Source organism: Coturnix japonica, chromosome Z (assembly GCF_001577835.2).
Source record: "Coturnix japonica isolate 7356 chromosome Z, Coturnix japonica 2.1, whole genome shotgun sequence".
Lineage (NCBI taxonomy): Eukaryota > Metazoa > Chordata > Aves > Galliformes > Phasianidae > Coturnix > Coturnix japonica.
Genome location: NC_029547.1, coordinates 19,724,718 through 19,745,380, shown reverse-complemented (window position 1 = coordinate 19,745,380; position 20,663 = coordinate 19,724,718). Strand labels below are relative to the sequence as shown.

The 20,663-nt window shown below is 36.7% G+C and overlaps 1 protein-coding gene across 5 annotated transcripts in view; it reads left to right on the top strand.

Moving 5' to 3' along the window:
- Positions 1 to 20,663, top strand: part of PDE4D (phosphodiesterase 4D) — a 559,900-nt gene that overhangs the window by 454,435 nt on the left and 84,802 nt on the right. For all 5 annotated transcript variants that reach the window (XM_015848747.2, XM_032441436.1, XM_015848750.2 and 2 more), the window contains 3 exons: positions 12,249 to 12,285; positions 13,175 to 13,248; positions 14,413 to 14,462. In XM_015848747.2, the coding sequence (XP_015704233.1) occupies positions 12,249 to 12,285; positions 13,175 to 13,248; positions 14,413 to 14,462 (161 nt within the window). The remainder of the gene's footprint in view (positions 1 to 12,248; positions 12,286 to 13,174; positions 13,249 to 14,412; positions 14,463 to 20,663) is intronic.

The window sequence follows — 20,663 nt, the reverse complement described above, 5'->3', positions numbered from 1 at the left end:
CAGATCACTTACAATTGCTGTTTTGCATCAATATGTGTATTGAATGTCAAGTATAACATGTTTGTTATTCATGGGAAAAATATCTTACAAAACATAGACATCATTAAGGCAATGCAGGTGAATTAATTGTATGTAGCAGTTTAACCTGGAATCCTCTAATTCTTCAGTGTTTGAGTTTTCAACTTCAGTATTTTGCTTTATGAAGCAAAACATAAAACAAAAGGCATGGAAGGAATGTAACACAGTTTTCTGTTATTTCCAGTGCTCAGACAACTTTACAGCAGTAAATATCTCTTAAGGTGAAACAAAAGAAAGCTTCAAGATTTTAGTCAAATATGGAATGTTGAGATCAAAACCAGCCAGAGGATGGCAGTGTTAAAATACTGAATTCATTATTCTGCTATTATTTATTATTTGCAGTACTGGGGCAGCTCTGAACTGCAGCCAAGGGATGGAACCCAATTGTCCTTTTTTCTTTGAAAACCCAAGGCAAAATACTGTCCTCTGACACAAATGACTTAAAATCAAAGCATAAGATGATAGTCAGGAGACTAAAAGAGTCAGATAGTATTCTCAGGAAAAAGGTACAGAGTGATCCATTTTTCCAGTGTGGTTAACCTCACATAGCAACCAGAGGGAGTTCTTTCAGTGAGCCGAGATGGAAAATCACAGAAACAAGCAGAGAATGGGAAGACTGAGAGTTTTTTTTAAATCAGGGATACTAAAACATATTTTGAACTGAGAAACCAGGTTAGTTGAGGAAAAGAACAAAAGACAGGATGAGTGCATGGCAGCTCATATGATAGAATGTTAATGGGCCTGAATTGTGGGTGCACTTGTGGCATTGCAAGAGGCGGAAAAAGCAGCTGTATGGTAGAAAAGGGAAAAGCAAATCAAAAGGAGTAGGAGTCGGTAGCATTTTCTTCAATTATCTCTTGGAACAAATAGTATGATAGAGAAAAAGGAGAACAAGGAGATGACGTGAGAAGATTAGAAAAAGCTCTTCAGGGCTGTAAACTGGAAAGGCAGGTGTTTTAGACAGATACAAGTCCAAGGCAGAAGAGCACAGGTTCATTGAGAAGCCTAGCTACAAGATTGCTAGCAGAGAAATGGGGATATGCAGAAAAAAGTGAATGTATGTGTGAGTGAATATAATGAATTACAGGGCTGTGAAGGGATCTGGGAAGCAAGCAAAAAAAGAAAGATTTTGAAGAATGGAAAAGAAAATTTAAAAGCCAGTAATTTCAGAGTTATAGTACACTGAATATGGGAAAGAAAATGGGAAATGGAAAGGAAAGGGAAAGGGAAAGGGAAAGGGAAAGGGAAATGGAAAGAAAGGGGAAAGGGAAAGGGAAAGGGAAAGGGAAAGGGAAAGGGAAAGGAAGAAAAAAAAAAAAAAGAAGGGGAAAGGGAAAAGGGAAAGGGAAAGGAAAGGGAAAGGGAAAGGGAAAGGGAAAGGGAAAAGGAAAAGGAAAGGAAAGGGAAAGGGAAAGGGGAAGGAAAGGGAAGGGAAAGGGAAGGACAAAGGAGAAGGGAAAGGGAAAGGGAAAGGGAAAGGGAAAGGGAAAGGGAAAAAGGGGGAAAGGGAAAGGGAAAGGGAAAGGGAAAGGGAAAGGGAAAGGGAAAGGGAAAGGGAAAGGGAAAAGAAGGAGAAGGGGAAGGAAAGAGAAAAGGAAGAAGGAATGGGAAGGAAAGGAAAGGAAAACAGAAGCAAGACAAAAGATGAATGTAATCAATAATATTATATTGGAAGAATTTTCTCATTTACATTCAAAGACACCCCTGATGCAGGGAGCCTTGAATGTGGATGCCTTGCAGCTGTGGCCTAATTTCTTAATACTGGCCTGATAAACTGCTTGTGCTACACAAAACTTTAAAATATAGAAAGAGGAGGCAATGGTTAATACTTTATATGCTTTCCTCACTAAGGGATTGCTGTCCTGATTAATGGTGCATGTGATCTAATTTGTAGAGAATCTCCATTTTAGCAAAACCTAGGTCACTAATGAGATGAAAAAATGGATTATTCAATGAAATCATGAGTGCTGTCATAAACTCTAGAAAGAAACCAACAAGCACTGGCTAGGGCAGAGCTCCTGTTTTAACCAAGGACTTGGCCAGCTAAACTTTGCTGAGTAAAACATTAGCTGGTGTTGGGATTTTTGAAGACTCCCATAGCGAGGATCAGAACTGCTTCTTTGATCAGGTGAATATAAGCTCTAAATATCATAGTTACATGAAATGTGCTTATTTCTGTTCAACCATTTGAATGGAACACAGTGTGTAGTGAACTGCAGGGCCATTGGCCCAGTGAACTGCTCAGTGGCCAAATCAGTACATCAATTTCCTGAACTGAACAGCTTATTTCTCTTCAAACAGTATTTTCTGTAGATAGTACTGGGCTACACCAAAAGCAGCCCACAACATCAGAGATGGATATTAGTGGTATGGTTGCAGAGGCTATTGGCATTCCTGCCAATATTCTGTTGCATTTGGTTGCTGTGTGACAGATGGCTGCAGAAGGGCAGTCTGACAAAGTGGCATCTGACATGGAAGCATGGGTGAAGCTAAGGTGTGTCAGTCAATTTCTCCAAATGGAGAAAACAGCACCCATCAACATTCATCATCACTTGCTGAATGTTGATGGAGACTAAACAGTGGGTGTGAACACAGTGAGACAGTGGCATTATGTTTCAGTAGAAGTGACAGTGACATGAAAGATGAGCCACATTATGGACAGCCATTCACAGCTGTAACACAACAAAATGAAGACCTCAGTCAGCTCCACCATGTGAATAGGTGGATTACAACTAGGGAACTGTGCAGAGCTGGATATCTGCTTCAGTATATTGGAAATGATTGTGGCAGTGTTGAAATATCACAAAGTTTGTGTCAGTTGGATCCCAAAGATGCTCAGACAGCAACAGGAAGAACATTGTAGGCAAGTTTGACAGGATCTACTGAATGCATCCATATGAGACTGAAAGTGACACTTGCCTGGATCACGTCATTAATGGGGACAAGACATGGCATCACCACCCTGAGCTGAAGAAGACAAAACAGCAGTCCATGGTGTGGCAACATGTGAATTTCCTAACAACAACAAAAAAAGAGATGCAGCCCTCAGAGTCTAAAGTGATGTGCACTGTCTTTTTGGTTAGGAAAGTAGTAATACTTCTGTATTTCCTGGATCTCAGAGAAACCACCAACTCTAATCACTACATCACAGTGCTGACTGAGCTGAAGGTTCTGGACTTAGGCCAGAGAAGAAGGCAGCCTTTTTCTTCCAGGCTTCATACCAGTATGAAAACTGTGGAGCACATTGCCAGTCTTGGCTGGACTGTCCTACCACTTCCACCTTATAGACCAGGTCTGGCAGCTTTTAACTTCCATCTGTTTGGATAAGTGAAAGCCAGATTCTGTGGACGTTTTCCTGGCTACAACACTGTCAGTGGATCACCTCTGCTGGTGCAGATTTTTACAAGTCTGGAATGCATACTTTTGTTCATCAGTGGCGAAAGTACATAGCTTGTGTTGTTGATGTGTTGAAAAATAGTTTTTTGCAGCTGAAAATTTGCTTTATCAAAAAGTGTCATTGTGTTCTTCACATCCATGATAGTTTCCTTGGAAATAAATAGAGGCATTGCCCCTGGAGAAGCATACACAGTTCTGCTGCTGCTGTCCCTGATAAGTCAAGTATAAGGATATAAGTTATGCTGAAATTTGTTTTTCCTCTATCTACCATATAATACTGCCTCCTTCTAGAGGACATGTTGCTCTATAGACTACATTACATTACATACATTACATTACATACATGTTGGTAAACCTTTGTTCCCTATCTACAATAAATATATATTTTTTCAAACAACAGCGACAAATATACTGCTCTTTGAAAAAGAAAACCCACACATAGACAACTCCGAGACAGGGAGAGCTAATGCAAAATACTTCATCAATGACAATGTCATCAGACAAATGTCTGAAAAACATGATATACAGAGATTGGGTTTGCTCAGTTAGGATGGGATTATCCCTGTGTTCAGTATCTAGAAAAAAATGTTGTGTGATTTTTAATTTGTGAAAATATTCCTTTCCAAAATGAAGCCAAAATAATATGTAACTTTCCAAAGAATTAAGGCTAACAGAATTATTCTGGCTTCAGAAATTATCTTAAACGCATGGAAATTCCAGGATAGGGTGTTCCCGTATTTGTCAATGACTAGCAGGTCTGGTCCTGACCTGAAGCTGCAAATGGTCTGAAATATCCCTTTAATTGGCACATGGAACAATTGAGGTAAATTTGCACACACGTTTTCCAGTTCTTGACAGTCTGTTAAGTTTTTTGAACTTTGTTGTATTCAGTCTGGAACAGATTCATAAAGGGAAAGCACTTAAAATGATGGAAGACAAATTTGGCCAACCTAGACAGTTACTGGTGTTCACTGAAGACTTTAATGTGCCATTAACATCATGAAATGAGGATATATGTTTTCATTAATAACAGGAATCCAAGTTACCAGTGATACATCTTAGTCTTCTGTTTCTAAGCCAGAACAGCTTAGATTTATTAATAAAATTCTGTGAGTATGCATCTGAAGTTAAGAAGATAAACTTCATCCTTTTCCCGGAAAAGTGATATGTATTAAGTTCTTTCTAACACTCTGAAAGGGCAGGAAAAAAACACATTGCTGCTGAACAGATTAAGTGCATGTGAAGTGAATAAGTGAGAAATAACTGCCTTTCTTGATAAGTTGCTGTGGAATATCTTAGAATTTATCTAGTTCTGTTTTTCTGAATTTGTGAAATAAACTCACAGAAGAACTAAGAAGAGACAGTCAGACTCTAAAAACCCTGCTGAAATGAAGTATTTGTGATTCAGTTTCAGCTTAGAGACAGTTCTTAATGAAAAGCTTTACTGTGTTGCCTGACTTATCAACTTATCCATTCAAGGAAGAGTGTCTAGAAGGCCATAGGGAAAACAGGCTAATAATTTGCTTCAGTGGGATTTTTTATGCTTAATATCTTTAATTTGAATAAAATCTTCAGATTTCAGCTTAAGCTGAGTAATCAGTACTTTATTTATTTATTTATTTATTTATTTATTTATTTATTTAATGATTGTAGAAACTGTTTTGAAAAAAGACCACTGTATTCTTTCCAGTGGCTTGGAACATTTTACAAATATGATCCAAAACAAACAAACAAATAAACAAACTTGGCAATACCCTGCTTTCTTAAAATGAGTTTATGCTAGCTTAATTTATTGATTAGGGTATTAGTGATGTTGTAAGCAAAGCCAGAATATTTGTGCATTGAGGAAGCATCCTTTGATATTTATTTTACTTCAAGAGATTCTCGGGTGTTTCAGTATGACTTTATGTACTTGTTGCATAAGATTTTTTTTATTTTTGTTGGTGAAATGAAATTTGATTCTATTGAATATTCACACAAAACAGATTCATTATTGGGTTTAAGCCTGGATTTCTGAACACTGGAATCATGAATCATTTTCCAAAAAGAACTCCTAGCTATAAAACACTTCACCTACACTACAAAAAGTTTGGAAATACTGGATGTTTGAAACAATGGGGCATGCTACTTACTACTTCTGCACTAAACAAAGCCATCTGAATTGCCATCTTCAATCAAAAATGGCTGTTGAGTGATACTAAATATGATACTAAAAACAATTCTTGGCTTAGATTTCAGCTAAATCATAACAGTGTTCATCTCATTGCTTACTTCACAGATCTACTGCTACAGTGGAGGGGATGTGCGTGTTTTGTGTACACATACGTACTTGCAATACTGAAGGATGGCAGCAGCATGGAGAAAAGTTGCATTATAAAGAAGGATTTCAGTGTTTTTGAGGAAATCTCTTAAACCATTTCTCACCTTGTGCACAGGGTGAATTTATTTCACAACCCAGATCATTAGCTCATATTTCATCCCAAAGGGCAAATTAAACTCTCCATATGCTTGCAGTGATGCTCATGTTGTATTAACCACGGAGTTTGCTCTCTGAAATTAGGAAATCTGGAATTATATTGTCTTTTGTCTTTTTTGTTTTCTTGATGATTTTCTTGAAGAAAAAACTACTGCATGTTTTTGTTTTTGTTTTCTGAGTACATGAATGTAGAAGCCTTTGTATCTATTTAAGGGACTCCATTTTCTAAACACTGAAGCTGACCAAAACTTGTGGCTGGCACACAGCAAGCTCCCACAGGCTGGAAAGTTACCTTGAATATGTGCTGTTCTTAGAAGCTCTGCTTTCATTTACTTTAGAAGGGAAATTGTTCAGCCTGCATCAGTGGGAATTCCCATGAAAAGTCATGTACTGTTTTCTTGAGAAATGGAACAATTTTATCAGTTCTAATCACTTAAACTTATGGAGCAGGGACTAGCAACAAAGTGGTGCTTAATGCAAGGTAATACTTTCTATTTTCATTCACAACAAGCTAAGAGCTTACGTGTGTCAGGTAGTGCAATTTAAAAAAAAAAAAAAAAAAGAAAAGAAAAGAAAAGAAAAAAAGATTAATAATAACTCATTAAGTTGCATTAACTTGATTGCTTCCAGTCATCACACCCATTCACTAATTTTCTCTGACCTGAGCAGAAAAAACCTATCCTTTAGTCACCGTGACACTCATTTATTTGCAGCTTTGCTTAGAGCTAAATTATGATTCCTGTTTCATGAACAGTCCAAAAGTGGCATGGCTGAAGTGACCTGGACTCTTCCGAATGAATTCAGCTTTTCTGAATGATACCCTCTAGGTTAATCCATTACGTTCTTCAAAGCAAATAGCAAGCTTCTGCACCATAGTAATATATTTTCCCTTGCCATTGCCTAAGTGGCACCTAGGCAGATTGCCTTCTAATTTTAGAAGGAAGCCTGTATCAATACCAGTGAAACACATTTTTTTAAATAAAGCTCTCTTTATTTAGCACTGAATAGTTCTGCTAGACTTAGAGCAAACTGCTCAGAGTTGCCCATCAAACTTCTGTTGGATTATGGTAGGATTAAAGCATTCGGGCTTGATGGCTGTTCAGGGCAATATGAATATTAGAAACATAGACTGATTTGGATTGTAAGGAGTCTTTTAAGATCATCTAGTCCAACCCATTCTACATTTTGGATGTATACTTCTTTAGATGTGGTTGCCCAAAGTTCCATTCAATATGACCTTGAACACTTACAAGGACGATACAGGTAATTTCTTGAGTTGACTCAAGTTTTCATACCATGCATATTGTGCCAGTATCTTTTTTTGTGATGGCATGCTATATTTATAATGAAATTCTTTCCTTGGGCAGATTACTCAAATCACTTGTATGAGTGCAGTCCCTTTAGAATAAGATTTAAGCTTACTGAGCAGGAAGTAGCTGAATGAGATGGTCTCTGGATTAAATGGGTCTTGGTTCTGATCACCGTCACTGAGACCTACTTAGCTGCATTTATTACCCAGCAAGGTCCTTTTTTCCTAGTCTTCTCAAAAGCATAAACACTATGATGTGATGCTGAAAAGCACATAGTTAACTATATAATACTTCCTGTTAATGCCTGGATTAAAACTCAATATCCTAATTTAAAAACACCTTACTTCCAACTGAATTGCATTAGCACACAAGATGAGGAGTTCTCTCAAGACATGGAAAAACAAAATCACATCCATTACAGACTAAAGAATGAGAAAGGAATAGTTCACTGTTCCTAATGCAGTTCAGATGGAAGTAGGATTGTAAATTGAGTAACCTAACACTAGTAACCACGAAAGAGCAGATTTCATTTATTCAAAGGGTTATTTCAAGCCTAGTAAGCTTGAAACTCAGGAACTGAGCTGATAAAATGTGTCATGAAAAATTAAAACCTCCTTACTACCTTTGTGTAGAAAATATTCATTCTATGTGGAAAGTTCCAGACCAAACAGTACATGAAACAGCCATATGTTATGGCCTAAGTATGTTTTGAGCTGTCTTTTGGATCTCTGATCATAAGATAACCAAGTATGTTCCTTCTCAACATGTCACAGACGATTAGCTTCATTTATGCTCCATATGAAGCTAATCAGGGTATTTGTTAACACCCACAGTGGGGCAGCTAATTACACTCACTGTAAGCTGCCAGAACTTCCTTTGGACCACACCACTGCATCTCTGCTTACTTTGTCCTTGCCTAAAAGCACTGGGCACACTGAAAATTTTTGGAAGGTTTGCCAGGCATCTTCCTTGCCTTGAACCTTGTCATCAGTTGGTCCTGACGTTCAAAGTGATGCCAAAGACTTCTGCTGTCATTTTGACTGTACCTTGTCCATGTGAAGGTATTTGCCAAGTTAGTATACATCTGTTTTGTCCATTTCCCCTTCTTTGTTTATACTGTGCTTTTATTTACACTATTTAAGTCTTACTTTTGCAGCATGTGTCCTTCAGATGACTCACTCGGTGTTCACATCTGTCTGAAACTCCTAACTTGAGTTTATTATTATCATTTGCAAAGATAAATCTTATTCAGGACACTTCCTGCAAGCTCCACACTGGCAAGTGCAAGACACACTTCTAGTGATGTCTAAGGTCTGAGAAACATATCACCTTAATGGGTATCTTGACTGTTTTCCAACCACATAAATACATCCAATCTTTTTTTAACTGGACCTTGCATATCTGCAGAATGTCTCTTCAACAACTCATTTTATTAGATGATTAAATCAAATTATCTCAATTTAATTAAGAAATAAATACTTTGCAGTCACCCAGTCTATACTTGAATCTGTCTTCCTTCCTGTTTCTCTGTCTGCCCATGCATTTAACTCTTAAGATCCACTTTAGAAGGGGCAAAGTTAATTACTGTCCTGTAATTCAAGTATAAGAAATAAATTAATGCCAATCTTGAGGACAGGAAGGCAGAAATTGTGTACTTTCCATTTATCAGCTGCTAGCTAACTATACACATCTGACTCGGTATGGCACTTTTATCTCTTCTCCAGAATGGAAACCATTTTAACTTACACAGGGAGAGTTCAAGTATGTACTGTAGGAAAGGTTAGGAAGGAAAACCAACAACAATGCAGAAGACCATGCTTCATCACTTTAAGGTGACAAATATCTTGCAGTGTTTTTTATAACACTTGGTCTACTACTGGTAATTTGGCCTGTGTTGTATGTAACACTTGTTCTTCTTGTACAGACTGTCACATGCTTTAATAGCTTTTTTTGGTAGTAGTGAATTTGATAACTTAAAATTTTTGATCTGTGTTAAAATCTGTTTCCAAGTTCGTCTTTTCTTTGAAAAAATGATTATATGAATGCCAGGCATTATAGTAAACTGATTTAACAGAGATGTAAACAATTTCTTCTAACCTTAAAGATTAACAGCTCTGCCTTTATTTAGAAGCTTGTGATACATTGTATGGGCTTTACACTCCTCTTAATGACTCTGTATAAAAATACGTGGCACTATCCTGTACAGAATCCAAACAGAATTATCAATCAGTTTCCATATAATCAAAACAGAAAACAGTAGGACACTCATATATTGCAATGTTTTACTACACTGGAGTACACTGTGGATCAATAGCACCTTTATTAAATCATATGGTCTTTCTCTTCTATGAGAAAAAGTAACACAGGCGTTTTAAACAATTCTGCTCCCTTTTAAACACTCACACCTCTTCCAGATTTCCTGACCCAATGTGGAATAAAGACTACTCAAAACAATACAAAATTGCTTTTCTTTCCAAGTTTATCTGGCACATACTAAACTGATTTATGAAAATCCCTCCCAGCTTTCCTGTAGGCCCCCTTCAGGTGCTGGTAGGCTGCTGTAAGGTTTCCTCAGAGCCTTCTCTTCTCCAGGCTGAAGAGCCCCAATTCTCTCAGCCTGTCCTCATAGGGGAGGCGCTTCAGCCTTCTGATCATCTTTGTGGCTCTCCTCTGAACCCACTCCAACAACTCCATGTTATTCTTGTTTTGGGGGGTCCAACCTATACACTGTACTCACGAGAGCAGAGTAAAAGGGCAACCTGCTGGTCACACTTCTCTCGATGCAACCCATATCTGTACTTCCAATATTACAATTCTACCAAGTAGTGACAATTTCTGTAGTTGTTACTCTTGACAGAGGTATATTTTAAATAGGAAAATTAAATCCCAGGTTGGTTTCAGTGCATTATATTAATATTCAGTAATGTCTCCTTTAACAAATAACAAGCCACAGTATTTCGCGAGTATTCTCCAGTGAAATGCAGTTCAGAAAAAGCTTAACTAGAATAGAATTCATAAAATTCAGAGGAGTGATGGTATTTTCAAGAGGTGGCAAACAGGATCATTGAGTGGGAAGAAGATCAATGAAATACCACCTCCAGTAATACAGCATATAAAGAGATAGTGAAAAGAAGGATCATTCAATTTTTACAGTTTTAGCAGCTATCACACAGCGGATAATACTGTTTCACATAATTTGAAGAAAAGAGCGAAATTTTTATGGAAGTGAGGTAGTATGTGTGTTCATATTATGACCATTTAACTAGCGAATGAGAGAAAAAGAAAAGACACATTTTGCTTATATTCTCTTGAAGCCTTTGCTATAGTATTTCTCTATTACTTGATCTTCCATTCTCTAGCAATGCAATGAGCAACATTGACAAGATATTCAAGTTTTCTTTCATAAATTATTGTCAAAGAGTGTGACATACACTTTTGCTGTGGCTACATAATTGCTAAGACCACACCAGCCTGACTTTAAAAAATAACACATTTTTATTTGATTAGTTAGAATAAAAAAGGAAGATATCTGATCTTTCCATTGCCTTAGAAAGCTTAATTAAATGCCATGGATAGCATCCTCAACTTTCACATCACAGTCATCAATTTCCCTAGTTCCCTGCTTTACCAGGAATGCAGAAAAAAAAGTATGTCTCATGGCTAATGGGAATATTGTGAGGGGGATGCCTGGATGGCTGAGGAAATTATTTCTGTGAGGATGCTTCATTAAATTGTTTTCTATGTAGGAATGGTTGAGCTAAGTTGAAAACAGTCCCCGTTTGACAACAAAACATGTAGAAGAGGAAGAAACAAGGCACCATGGAACTAATTCTGAGGATTTATCTCATGAAACCAAATTCAATTGGTTATAATAAACATGAAAAATCAGCCCAGTGCTTTAACAAGGGAGATAATGACTAGCTGGGTTTACTAAATCTTCATATTTTTAATTGGGTACTGAAAACATTACAAAATACCTTAGACCATTATTTGGAAGGCTGTTGATAATTTCTCATACTTTATGCTTAAATAACATGAAAACAGTATCAAAACAATGGTAATTTCTGTTGAAATATTTCAGATCCAAATACAATTTACAACTTTTTGTGATAAATTCACTGTAGGAAAATGCAGAATAATTAAATATTAAGTTATATGAGATTTTTTTCTTTGATTATTATTATTATTATTCTAACCTTGATTGCTGCATTCTACTACAAACAATACCTGAAAATACCAAGTTTTCCTTGCTGTTCAGAGTTTGGATGCTTCAGTCTCCAGTCAGTTTCCTCCTTTGGTTTTATAGTGTTCTCTTAGTCTAAGACATGACTGCACATGGTATGTTGTGTGTAACTTCAATTTTATTCATGAAGTGAGGAGAAATACTTCACAGAATAAGCCAAACTCTCAGTGAAAGCATTTCAGAGAAGAAATGAAGAAACCCTTCTTTTCCTGCCTCTCCGTAACCACGCGTCATCCCAACACCATGCCCTGCGTCAGCCAGTGTGATGTGGGTGAGGTTGGCACAGCAACAGCACACTCTTGGTTACACTCCCCTGTAACTACACCAGTGTGAGTCAATTCAAAAGTTTTACTAGGTTTTTATTAGTCTGTGATGCACTGCCCAGTCATCTGCAGTTACTTGCCTGGCCAGTGCTCACAAATGTGCTAGTAAGCTTTAATGTAATCTCTTTCAGTATTCAGGTTTGTCCTTTGGGAGAAATCTCTTCAGGTCTGTTCCATGCAGTCCTGTGTAGAAACTGTCCTGTACATCAGCCATCCCATACACATTGAATGACTGGATAATGACTGATTTGGTATTCACTTTTCAAAACAATCTGTGAAGCAGTGTCAGTGAGTAACAGTTGAGCAGTAAACCTGGAGATACCCACAGTGCATTGTAAAACCTCATTTTTTTTTCTGTTAAAGCAGTAACAGGGAGATAGTCTTCACTAATATCTAACTTACAACTCTGCTTACTTTTTCAGACATGGAGACGACTTGATTGTGACACCATTTGCTCAGGTAGGCACAATTTTGTCTTATTCCTAATATGATCATGCAACCCAAGAAAGCCAAACCAGTTCTTTTCCACTGTAAATAGTATATAAGATTTGTTTGATTGAAAAAAAGAAAAAATCCAATTCTCTGAACAAAAACTTATAAAGCTTTCACTCTATTATCTATATTTACATGCTCATGTCCTGTTGTAAACACGGCAAAATTTGTTACATTCATTCAACCTCCTTCAGAAGAGAATGCCTACACCACTATATTAAGACATTTTTCTGATGCCTCCTCTAGCTGCTGTCTTTCATTAAGAGAAGTCCAGAAAGCAAGTATTCCATTTACATTGACTTTCCCAGTGTGAAAATCCTGCAGACATTTCTCACCTGCTCAGATAATAATACCTTCCTCCTAACGTGTCCTTCTCTACTAAGTACCCAAATGAATCAGGCTCCTTAAAGAGCCATTTCTATTTTCTTTGCCAGTCTAGACAATTTCATTCTCTTTGTCATTTGAGGTTTGTGGGAGCTGAGTTGCAAATGGAAAAATCTGTAATCATTTCTTATGTATGAAGTATTAGGCTTGAATGGGCTATTATCATCCAAACACGGATGCTTTTATTGTCATTTTAGAGAACTAAGTAGTATTCTGTGAAAAACTTTCCTCCTCTTCAACAAAGACTGTCTTTAAACAAATAATGAATTGTTTATGAGAGAACAAAGAAAAATAAACTATTGGCCTTTTATTACAGACATATTATTGTCAGATAATGGTCGAAGACTTTGATCTGGAAACCTTTCAGAGACATTTTGCATTGTCCTTTCTTTTCCTTTCAGCATAGTGGAGTGGAGCTAATTCAGTCTCACCTATGCAGAAATTTAGACTGAAGCCATTTTGTCTATTCCAGGTGCTCGCCAGCCTGCGTACTGTACGGAATAACTTTGCTGCATTAACCAATTTACAGGATCGGGCACCCAGCAAGTAAGTGTCAATTTTTGGCCACTGAACCTTTAGTAGTGGTATTTTTAAAACATGAACTAAGAATAACAGTTAGATGTTACAAATTTCAGTCTGTGTCACTAAGCTTGTGTGAAACTTGTGATGACTAATCATTTTATTATCTGTTGAAACTGCTTATACTTCATAACTGAGACTGAAGCCCTCTTGCCTACTATCTTCTCTTGCATTGGTGTCCTTGTATAAACTTGCAGTAATTTTTATTTATGCAATTACTATGATTTTCAGTAAGTTAGCCATATGTCAAAGATAATTCAGAGATGATAATTCAGGCAATGAGTCTGAGTTGTGCAACTGAACCAAAGTGAGCACTGATTGCATGATCTGGACCTAGAAGTCATCCCAGATAACGACATCATAATAGTTCATGATTATAAATGGCACACTGTAAATATGATTTTTCTCCATTTCTGGGACAGTGTCATAGTTAACGTTACTTCAGCTGGCAAATTTCTTAGAATCAATTTCTATTATTTTAAATTAGAATCAGGTAGCATTCATGGAACCATAGTAGTTTCACACTGAAGACTTAAGCTCAAAATGACAAATGTCCACCATTGCATATGCAATGCTACAGAAAGGTATTTCCAGCCCCTTTAGTTGGAATATGCCCCTGTTCAGACCATGCCTGCTGTCATCCCTGAAGAGCTATGTTAATCCAGCAAATTTTAGCTTCTGTCAACAAAGGATTCCACTGAGCTGTTTGCTCTAAAGATTATTCTGAAGTGCATGAAAAACAAACAAACGAACAAAAAAATCTTAAAACTAATTGTTGCTCTAAGAATTTGTTTCAAGTGATACAACATAGGTAGTGCAAGCCATATAAGAGCAGTAATTATAGATGTAGAATAAACTTTAAGCTAGGTACATATTCAAGCTAGGATTAAGCAGATCTGTAAACTAACTTCTAAATTTCCCTGCTGAAGATCCCAATCTTCAGAAAGATTTAAGCAACAATTGTGATTTCCTTTCTGTGTTACAAGAAATAACTAAATGAACCTTTATGCCATTGTGTTCCAGTCACAAATAACTTCCCAAAGAAACGTGTTTTCTATTGTATTCTTCAAGGATTTGACCATCTGTGAGTTTAACAACTTGACAAATCTTTTTCTTTTTCTTTTCAAACAGACGGTCACCAATGTGTAACCAACCATCTATTAACAAAGCAACTATAACAGGTAAGAGGAATGAGCTTAAATTCCTCTGTGAAACCCACACAGGTTTCTAAATTCTGTATTTATTTTTTAAAATGTAAGTCATGCTGAAAACTTACATTATTTCATATCCTGTTTTATTATGGAAAACTTGAGTGATGCAGTTTGGTGGCTTTTGATCTTACATCACGTTGGTTTTCTGATTTCTGTCTTATTATTCTGTTTTTAATTTATTTCCCAAATCATGATTTTTTAACATTATGGTCTTTGCCCTCCATTTTCTCTTATATACTAGTGTGTGACTGTGTCGTTACCTTCAGTAATAACTTCTTGAAGTGGAATGAATTGGTGTAAGGAATGCATTTATATTCCATCTGAGAACCAGAGTTCTGTAGCTATTCTGATGCAAAGTCTTGATGCTATGTACCCCTAGACATTAAGAAGAAATTTTGAAGGCTGACTTTTCTGATTTAGAACTGTAGATATTTAACATTTACAGGTACATGAAATAAAAATTCTTTATAAAAAAGATAGAGTTTCTAGAGAAATAATGTGCCGCAGTGGCACAGTGATAGGAATGCCACGTTGCAACACCAGTAGGCCCGGGTTCAAATACCCCCTGTGGCGCAAGTGGTAGAAGTGCCGCTCTGCTACACAGGAGGCTCGAATCCCGGGGGTTGGACTTGATGATCTCTAAGGTCCCTTCCAACCCGCACAAGACTGTGATACTGTGATACTGTGATTAACTTGAAAAAAGGACTGGCATTGTAAGTTATGTGAACACTTTTGAAAATTTTCCCTGCAGTACTCAGTTATTATTCCAGCAACTTGCTATCAGTTACTTTTATGGGAACATATATTTTTTTTTTCCTCTTATTTTTTATATTTTGTCAATACATGTGTTCTTACTGTATGTTGTTTTCCAGGCAGCTATATCTCTATGGCTTGATGGCAGAGTGAAAATATTTACTTTGCCTCTTAGTTAAGGTAAACAAGCAGTTGCTACACAGGCAATCTATCATTTAAACCAAAACTGTCCTCTTTATAGAATCTTTGGTGCCTTGTTTTGATTTGTTTTGTTTTGTTTACAGATAGAACTTGGCTTGATTTTTGTTGACCCTCTGCTTCTCTTTTTAACTGTATGATAATAAGACTTTAGATCAAGCAAGAACCAATACTTCAGCTTTCTTCAAGAGAACTGGCTTTGTCTTGTTCAGAAATCTGTTTCTGTAGCCCCTGGATTGTGGTAACATCATTAGGTTTTTCATCTATTCTCACACAATATCCACACACTCCTTTAAAATATGTGGTCTTTGTAGTCCTGTATTACTCTATTCTCCAATTCATCCTGTAATCTCAGGATTTTTTGCAGAGGGCTTACCATGGAACAGAGGGTTAAATCTTCAAATTCACTCTACACACAGAAAATTGTCCTTGGTTAATAGCATTCTGCAATCACACTTAAATTCACAGTAATTAAATAAATAGCGATGGGAGATAAATAAATAGGTCCACCATGTACTGCTTCTCTTGCCTATAACAGCTGTAATCTTAGTCCTTTGTTAACCTATCAAGAGGTCATATTGGGTATTGCTTTCAAATTAATATCAAGGATACATCTCAGTTACTGATAGGTGCTACTCCGATTTTTAATTAAAGAATTTGTCTCTCCAGTCAGCACAGTCATCTGAAAGTCTGTTATCTTAACTGGAGACAGATATTTTGAGAAGTAAGGTTCTCTCTCTGTGGTTCCAAGATGCTAACATCAGAAAACCTACAACACAGTAAAGTCTCTGCTACCAAAAGAAAAATGTGATATCCAGAGCAGAATATATCCATGCATGCGAACATCCTGTGAGCCTACCTTACATGCTCTCTCACAGTTTTTTGCCTCAGGCCAGCTTCCCTTCTCCAGCAAGAGAAGCTGCTCAGACAGCAGGACCCAAGACACACTTTGCTGGAAGTTACTGTTGCTCTTCTTAAATTCCCCCCTGATCTGAAGGTTTCCATTTAGTTAGTACCCAGAGTGTGCTGTACTTGTCAGAAACAATAAATCATCTGAGATTTTAATGTATGGAAAGAAGGGAATGCAGTCAGTGGTGCAGCTAATCTAGAAAGTGATTCTGTGCCAAGAAATTTAAGGGAAGCAAGTAGAAGGCAAAGAATAGCAAGGATAGATTAATCTAATTGAGTTTAATCTGAGATGCTGTTTGAACTGCTGTGCCCAGATTATGCGCTGAACCAGCTGCGCTGGGATCTATGTGCACTAGATGCAAGGGGCTGAAAGATATATCAATGATAGAGAAAATACATTAAGCCACAATAAAGCACAGAAACAGCTACCATTCATTTTGACTGCTGAATGGAGATTCAGGCTGGATCCTTTTTTGCCTGAATGATTTTTCCCATTCTTTGTCATAGACCATTTTAGATATTTCCATAGCAACAAATTTCATGGTCTAAGCACAGAAGTATGCATAGATGCTTTCTTGAAGCATATAAAAGCCTAGTAAAGCACACTAAATTCTGGCTGCATGCCAAGGAGAAAAAAATATATTACAAACACTTCTTAGAACAATTAAAAATGCTTTTGGATGCTGTTAGTGCTTTTTAATTTATTATTTTTTTTTTCCTCAGGAATATTTATAATACAGATTGTGCAGCCTTTCCTGCTGAAAATATTCTCCTGGTCACACTGTTCTCAGAGTTACATGACACTTAGTATCCAGAGTAATATACTAGACAGGAACCAACCACATTACCCAGATGGCACAGCTAGCAATCTCAGTGAGAAACAACCATGAGTGTTACAAACTGGGTGACTGGAAGACGCAGTTTTACTAAACAGCGTCAGTGCTGAAACAGAATTATACACAGAAGGTGGAAGGTTTAACTTGCTAAGCAAGTGTCATCTTCCAGGAAAAGCAGAAGTGTAGCAAGGGGGAGCACTGCAGGTTATATGGGTAAAATGAGAAGGGAAAGATAAAAATGGATTTAGTAATGAATGCAACTGAAATAGCAAGAGAAAAATTTTCCCACAGTGATCAAAAAGTATTTTGTGTTATTTAAAGAATTCGCCCCGAGGTACAAATGTGGGAGAAAATGCACTGGTAAAAAGTAGGAAACTGGAGCTGAGAACTGCAGCAGGAAAGGTATTTCCAAACTGTTAGAAGCAATAGCAACAATGGTGGCCTTAAAATCTACAGATATTTCAGTCTAAATGTAGAAGTTAATGATCAAAATATGACTTGTTCTATTCAGTATATCCATACAGAGTTATTTTAGAAACTGCTGCAAAAGCCAGTAAATACCAGTGGCATACTTGTTATTCTGTACAAGCCAAATATGCTATGGCACACTGAGTGTTGCTTTTAATGATAAATTTGAAGGTGGGATGCGGAAGCTTTCATGTATCAATAAGCCTTCCCCTGTCCATTTTAGACATCTAAGTGGTACATGTCTATTTGGGGAGTCTCTTTTGAGTCAATTTATAGTCACTGAATAATAAGATATGCAATTTTAGTTATTTCAGTTGTCATCTTTAAAGGGAGGTGAACTGGTACCTAAAGGCATCATTGCTTCAGATAACTCTTTCTGCTGTATGGTGCTTCTTGCTTAGTGTTTTGCTCTTCAATAAGAGGGATTCCTCTCCCTGTGAGTCACATTTTCCAGGCAGTCATAAGAATAGTGCTTCATTTCAAGTTTGTAACAATTCTCTTAATATAATCAGTGAATTACAAATAACATTTCAATTAAAAAAAAACACACTGCAAGCTGTGACACAAGAAGCAATCTTGAAAGCTGTCATTTCTTACATATGAAGAAATGATCAACTACTAAATATCTTTTGATTACTACAGTTTAAATACCTGTATTTCTAGATGTAAATAATATGAACTAAGAAGGAAACATTTAAGGTCTTAACTCAGCCTGGCAGATGCTTTTATGTGGAAAAAAAAAAAAGAAAAAGAAAAAAGAAAAGAAAAGAAAAGAAAAGAAAAAACAAAAACAACAACAACAAAACAAGCAAAAGGAGGAAAAATGTCCAAAATAATAGTCTGGGCCTCCAAATACCATCACAGTTATGGATTAATATGCAAGTCCTGGTTAACCTGAAATCACAAAGTCTGATTTATTTATATACTTTATATATATATGCATATATATATATATATATGCATGTATGTATTTAATTTTACTAAATAATTGGAGGGCTGATCCAAAAGTAATGCCTCCTTTTTCATTATGTTGTCCCATGATATCAGACACAAACATTGGTGGTGTGGCAGTAGAGGCAGAACATTCCCATCCCATTACTTTTTGTTGCTGTGTGAGAGATAGCAGCAGTGAGGCAGTCTGGGAGGATGGTGTCTGACAAAGGAATACATATAAAGCAAAGATATGTCAGTGAACACCACCCATTATTATTCATCAACACTTGCTGACTGTTTATGGACATCAAGCAGTGGATGTGAGCACAGTGAGGTGGTGGGTGGTGAGTTTCAGCAGTGGCAAAAATGACAGTGAGTGACCTCCACTGGTGCAGGTTTTTGCAAGTGTGGCATGCAGGCTCTTGTTCATCATTGGTGAAAATGAATAGCTAATGGTGGTGACTGCACTGAAAGATCATTTAATGTAGCTTAGTATTTGCTCTATCAAATAGTGTTGTGGTTCTCTTTCCATCTGTTGTAGTTTCCATGGAAAGTAATAGGAGGTACTATTTACGGAGTGATATGACCTACATATATAGAATCACAGAATGGCTTGGGTTGGAAAACACCTTAAAAATCATCTAGTTTCAGCCCCCTGCCATAGACATGGACACCTTCCACAAAACCAGGCTGCTCAAAGCCGCATTCTGCCTGGCCACGGACTCTTGTCGGAATCATATACTACGCAGACCTTCTATCTAATTAACAGTAATCGTTTCAAAGGAGATTTAAGTGTCTCTTATGTAATTGGCCTCTCATATTACTAAACAGAACCAAACGGTCTTTAAGTAACATCACATGACAAATAAGTCATTTAAGGTAACCACAGAATAAAACAAAAATGCAAAATCTCACCTTTTAGAAGTTCTCTACACTTTAAAATTTTGTTTCAGATCTAACCCAAACTCATTTCATCAGAGCAACAGAGCAAAATGTATGTATTTTCTCAGCAGCAAGCTGTCACATACTTTTGCATTTTATTTACGAAAGCATAGAATTCATATGGCTTAGTCTAAGAAAAAATCCTTCAGATTTTTTTTTTTTTACATTAAAAAAAAACAAAAAACCACAGTGATAGAAAATATTATGATGTTATAGATCTGTCTGTATTATTACTACCCATTTTCATTGCTTCTTATTAGATTTGAATTGTAGCCTTTACAAGCATTGCTATGGATCTTAAATCCAGCAGAAGTCAGTATCATTTTTATCAAACTGAGCTTCTTGCAAGTTTCTCATAGTCTTTGTCCAACACAGTTCATGGTTGGTACACATTAGCTACAGGTTTCCCAGTGATGTTTCTGGTTTTGAAGAGTAATCTGCCAGTCTTTGGTATAATTTTTATATGTAATGGATATATAAAAAGACATTATTTAATAATTACACCATTTTCATTAATTAAACAGTAATTAGGCTGCTGTCTTGAATTATCATGCATTTAAACATCACTTGGACAAGTTAAGCATCTGTATTTAAACAGGCTGAAATCCTTCTGAATACATAGAAAGATTATAGATGAAAATCAGGATATTGTTATTGTATGGCAATGGAAAGGATTATTTTGACGTGTATATCTATACATAACTGTATCTCTCATTCATCCCAGTTCTACAACTGAAGGATTTTATCTAGTAATAAGATGAAATTAAAATAGAGTAATTTGTTCTTAGGACTTGAATGGAAGAAACATTCCTGTTAATGAGATGCCTTAAGCTTTTCAAAAGTCTAGATGATGAAGTTTAAATATCCTGCTGGCCTAACTGTTCTGTACAGAACCTCACTACATTGAGATGTCCTGAGTAATCTAAATGCTTTTTGTTCTTTCCTGTGTCTGTGATTCAGCAGGGGATAAAGCAAACGAGAGAACACATGAGTGGACAGGAAAAAAAGCAAAATACATGTCTTAGAGAGGTTAATTCATTCATTACCAGGGTAATTCCCAATTTTTGGGAGCAGAGATATGGAATTGAATGGGTTCTAATGCCGATGAGAATAGAGATAAAAAAACAAACAA